At 30.6% G+C, this 5,307-nt stretch overlaps 1 protein-coding gene across 1 annotated transcript; it reads right to left on the bottom strand.

Annotated features, from left to right (window-relative positions):
* Positions 1-1,477: 1,477 nt before the first annotated feature.
* LOC121750205 (chaperone protein dnaJ 8, chloroplastic-like) lies at positions 1,478-3,458 on the bottom strand. Its single transcript, XM_042144693.1, has 3 exons — positions 2,879-3,458; positions 2,444-2,512; positions 1,478-1,894 (listed from the first exon to the last, which is right to left on the bottom strand). Exons 1-3 carry the CDS (start codon positions 3,098-3,100, stop codon positions 1,718-1,720), a joined length of 468 nt encoding a protein of 155 aa, XP_042000627.1. The 5' UTR covers positions 3,101-3,458; the 3' UTR covers positions 1,478-1,717.
* Between the last annotated feature and the right edge of the window lie 1,849 nt (positions 3,459-5,307).

The following is a 5,307-nucleotide window of genomic DNA, read 5'->3' as shown; positions in this document are numbered from 1 at the left end:
AAATAACCACATATTCGATATATTTTTTACTTTAAATTTGGCATCAATAATCTGGTTTTCTTTCACTATCGAAAATCGAATAATACAATTATGAAACTGTTGATGATGGATGAATCATAAATTGATCAAATATGTATTCCACGGAATAGATTTTCACCGCTCGTAAAAAAACTCTACAATTTACCTGAAAACTGACCTCAAAATTTGTTCATTTTTCAGTCACTAGGATCTTCCATTAATTATGAAATCATATTAATAGTAGTATAAAACTAAAATTAATTACTAAATACCACATTTATGCAGGTCAATATTACCTTAAATCTCATATTGTACATTCTTTATCAAGAATTATCCAGAACTATAGTACTAGTATTTATAAATATTTATTGGGTAATTCTATTCATGGCCACTAATATAATATAAAAATCGCACTGTTTTTATCCCTGATATGAGCAAAGCTTTACACGACCCAGAAACCCCAACCAAAAAAAATGTGAGAACCACACAAAATCCAGAACTGCAAAGAACAGAGGATTTTTAAAACTCGTGGATAAGAAGACGACCTCACTGCAGATTACAGATTAAGATCACCAATTACAATCATATCCACGACCAATTACAGATTTTCGATTATGAAACGTCTAATTTAAACCTATCTGGTTTGATTTTTAATTTCATACATAGAAAAATCAAACTTCACATAGCATCCGCAGCGGTGCTCTTCCGCAAGGACGGCGTCCGTGCCCATGGCACGGCACACCCATGTCCGCCGCTGTGCTCTTGCCAACGGCACGGCTCTGCTCGATACATCGAGCACGTGACGCGTTTTTATTGGCGGTTGGCATTTTCATTTTCATTTTCTTTTTTTAAAAAAATCGAAAATAATACCAAAAATTAAAAAAAAATCGGATTCCCAAAATTATAGCCGTTTTATTACCGTTTTTTGAAATTTTAAAAAAAAATTTAATCCCAAAATCATCTATAAATACACACATTTATTATTCATTTGGGTGAAATTCGGTCACGAGTAGTGGGTTTTTTTTTAATTTTATGAATTTAATTATGTAATTTTTAACTTTTATGATTTTAATTATGTAATTTTTATTTTTTTGTAATTTGTAATAGTATTCCGGGTATTTTTAATTTATTTTAATATTGTGAAAATGTTTTTAGTAATTGAAGTATTTAAATTAAATAATGGAAGGGTGAGACCCTTGAGCATGTCATTGCGGAAGCGCATAGATGTGGGTGTTGTGCTCTTGGGGAAGAGCAGAGAATAAAAAAAATAAAAGTGGGTTCGGGTCCATATCCGTGCTCTTTGGCGGGGATGCTATAATACTCAAACCACTCCTGCATATTTAATCCAAAATTAGTGATTGGATTTGAATTTATGACCTTCTAATAAAAATCATAAAATAGGAAAATACTAAAACAAATCCCTAAACTAGTGGCGGTTGTGGTTTCTGATCACGCTTGCTTTCCAAAACCGCTAGCGTATTTGATTTAATATAATCATAAATCATATTGGCAAATTTGCCCATAATAATTACAGAGTAAATTCGAGAAAAAACAATTTACAATTTACAATTGTGATTGAAATTGTTTTTAAGTGTACATGAAACAGAGGTATATATTATACAGTAAGCTCGAACATCTTTACCAGTAAATATTGGGAAAGATGTTGGGTTTATATATCTTTTTCTCAAAGATGAGAAATTCAGATGTAAGGATTGATGTGAGAAGAGTAATCTCTGATTCCAGCTCCTTCCCATCCCATCCATTCCTCCCACAGATCCCAATCTTGATCGTTCATTCCCCTCATCTCCTCATCTTCTTCCTCGTACATCTCCGCCTCCGCCGCCGCCATCTCTCCTCGCAAATTGCTCATCACAATCTGCACCAACAACATGCTTCAGCACTAGTTTCCTCAATTTAAATATTATAATTTTATCGCGAGCTGATGAATTTACGTAGTTTTATTCCTGAAAAAAAAAGAAAAAAGAATAGCGTGCAATTTGCAATTAGAAATAGTGATCAGTTTACTATTGATCACGGCAGGTAATCGAGAACGACTCGCAAACTGCTCAATTAATATAGAAATTAGATTTATTGCAACATCATATTTTTTATTTAATAAGGTCAATCCGCAAGCTCGGTCGAGCATGATTAGTCAGATTCTGCCAAAAGGCGGATTCGATACACGTGGTCAAACTAAAAAAAACCAAAATAAAAAGAAACATCAAGCGTAAGTGTAAGGTCAAATATTAAAGAGGACAAAAAGAAAACAAAACGACCCTTCGTAAATGAGGAAAATGTACAATGATGCTTATCAAGACAAGTGTGTAGCCAAAAATCCACATAACTAATCAAATTAACTCATTCCCAAATTGTAATATTCGTAACATTTTAAAATTCAGAGAGATAATCTATGAAGGAGACTTACATCATATGCTTCATTAATTTGGTGGAATTGGTTTCCGCCGTTGTTTTCTCTGCAGACATCAGGGTGATACTGCAATTACATTAATATAAGTAAAGATCAATAACTCAAAATTTTTCTTTACCTCAAATTCATAGATTTGTTAATACATGGATAACCCTAACTTAATATTCGGATTACAACGGTTAACAAGTACTAGTGAAATACTTTTTTTGCATATTATGTGTGGCAATTTTCTTTAGATCACTTGAAATAGTCAAACCGAAGAAAAAACAGAGTGCTCTTAAATGAAAATACATTCATTAAAAAAAACTAGATAACCAGCTTATTTAGAAGGAAATAAATTGACGAAATAAGACAATAGGATTCCATGAATTCGTGATCATTTCAGCCATAAAAAATTGGCAATGAATTAGTAGAAATGATTGGAAAATGAACCTGAAGAGCAAGCTGTCTGAAGGCCTTCTTAACCTCGGATTCAGATGCACCTGGTTGAATCCTCAAAGTCTTGTAAGAATCAAACACAGCAGCAGAAGATATGCAAGATACCCTGAATCCCTTTCTATTATTATGATTCCCCAAATTTTTTCTTGACAAATCATTATCCCTTAATTGAGCCCAATAACCAGACGCAGAGGCGCATCCCAGAGCAGCAGCCATTTTAATCACAGACGACGACAGGGAAAATGTGAAATTTTTAACTCAATCCAACCAAAAATGAATTTCGAGATTTAATTTCAGGTTTCGAATGCAAAAACTAAAGAATTGTGAATGTTTATATTGATTTTTCGGAGCAATGTGAAAAGCCAGGGAGAAACTAAACAGAGCAGTTTTCAAAAGGGGAGGCTGTTAGAAATGAATTGTATGAATAGAGAATTGTTTGGGGAGATGCCTTTTATAATAGTAGTTTCAATCCTCTAATAATTGAATAAACAGTCAATAAATTCGATGTTTTTTGTTAAAGAGCTGAAACTTTGTGAATGCAATTATGGAATCATGGAAATGAGGCAAACACATAATCAACATACTATTTCTTTATATTATATGCACACGCACGCATACAAGTATACAAGTCTGTGTGCGGTGGAATGATATTTTTCACATAAAACTAATCCATACGTGACGTAGATTGCACGTTCAATCAAACTATAGTAGAGTATTACGATTTGAGAAATGCTAATTAATTATAGAAAAAAAATGTGTGCATAATATCCTAAGATTTGGATTTGAATCCAATTAATTTTTTTATTCGATTCCACTTTTAGAGTTAAAATTTACTAATTTACCTTAATAAATAATTTTGGATATTTGTGACACGGTTATTTTAGGAAATAAACTTTAGTTTAGATTATGAATTAATTATCATGGTATAAATAACATACCACAAAATTCAATTACTATATTTAATTACAATTACATAATTTATAATTTAATATAGTACTACATAATTTTTCAAATAAAATTTCATTTAATCATTTCATGGTTTAATTTTTAGTTTTATTCTTCTATAGCTTGTATATTTGTTAAATTTTCTAAACAAATCATCAGATAAATATAGTTCAATTATTAAATAAAAGTTTATTTGATAGTAGTATAATATTAAATTACGTGTACTACATATGCATATAAAACGGCATCATTATACTATTAAAACAATCTAGCTTTATTGGTGAAAAAATAATTACATTATAAACGATATATTTTAATTGCAATATTATAAAATTTAAGAACATGTGTTCATAGAGACATTGTGTTATGTAGACAAGTATTAAACTTTTTTCGTAAGTTGTTGTCTATGTATAGACTGCCAAAGTTTCCAAAGACTGTTCATAACTCGAAAGATTTTTAATATGGATGGAGTAGAATTAGACTTTCATGTATTAAGTATTAACATATAGGGGCGGTAGGGCTAGATATTTGTTTAATTGGGAAGTAGACTTTCGTGTTTTCTTCTTTTTTTTAGTTGATAAATGAGGTTTATATTTTTGGATGAGAGGCAAGAAAAAGGTGAGGAAAGACATGGTGCGACGAATCAATTAAAGGTCCTTGTCTTAGATTGCGTACGCATCAGTGTTTATGGTATTTTCTTTCTCATAAAAATTTCATATTTTCTTTTTTTAGTTCATTTTATACAAGATGTTAATATATTTTTATTTTCAGAAAAAAAATTCTTCTTATATTAAATAGGAGTATGGAGTATTATTTTCTCTCTTCACTTAATATACAAAACAAAATTTCCTAAAATATCCAAGTATTATAATCCAAGTGCGACATTTATTACTAAATGGAAGGAATATCAAAAATATGTTGACGATCTTATCCGGACGTGTCTATTCATTTTGTCCAACTCAGAATTTTACAAGTAATACTTTTCAATTTAGGAATCTGCTCTTTTGGTTTCCCCGAATATTCCCTATATATCCTTAGGGTCTGTTTGATAATGAAGTTGGGATATAAGAAGATATGTAAAGTAAGATAAGAAATGTGGGCTTTTTTATCAAGATATGCCTTGATAAAGTTTTTTCGTCACTGTTTGGTAGAAGATTAATTATCTTGATTTTTATATTAGATAATACATGAAATAACATAATTACCCTTATTTTGAAATGTGTATATATTTCTTTTTTCGTACTACTAGTTACTAGTGGTGCAAGTCTTTATAGTATAAACAAATTTAATAACTTAATTAGCTACTACTGTCAATCTAATCATGTAAATAACTACCTCCATCAAAGAATGAAATAATAGAGTACTCACATTCATCGAAGAACAAAGCTACACCCTCCACAAAATTGAGAATCCATAATCAAAAGAACAACAAATATTATATCTTCCACAATTCAAGCAGTTTTTTTTAAAAAATCAAA

The sequence above is a fragment of the Salvia splendens genome, chromosome 10 (assembly GCF_004379255.2).
Source record: "Salvia splendens isolate huo1 chromosome 10, SspV2, whole genome shotgun sequence".
Taxonomy (NCBI): domain Eukaryota; kingdom Viridiplantae; phylum Streptophyta; class Magnoliopsida; order Lamiales; family Lamiaceae; genus Salvia; species Salvia splendens.
The sequence above is the reverse complement of the archived record's forward strand: the minus strand, read 5'-3'. Positions and strand labels throughout refer to the sequence as shown.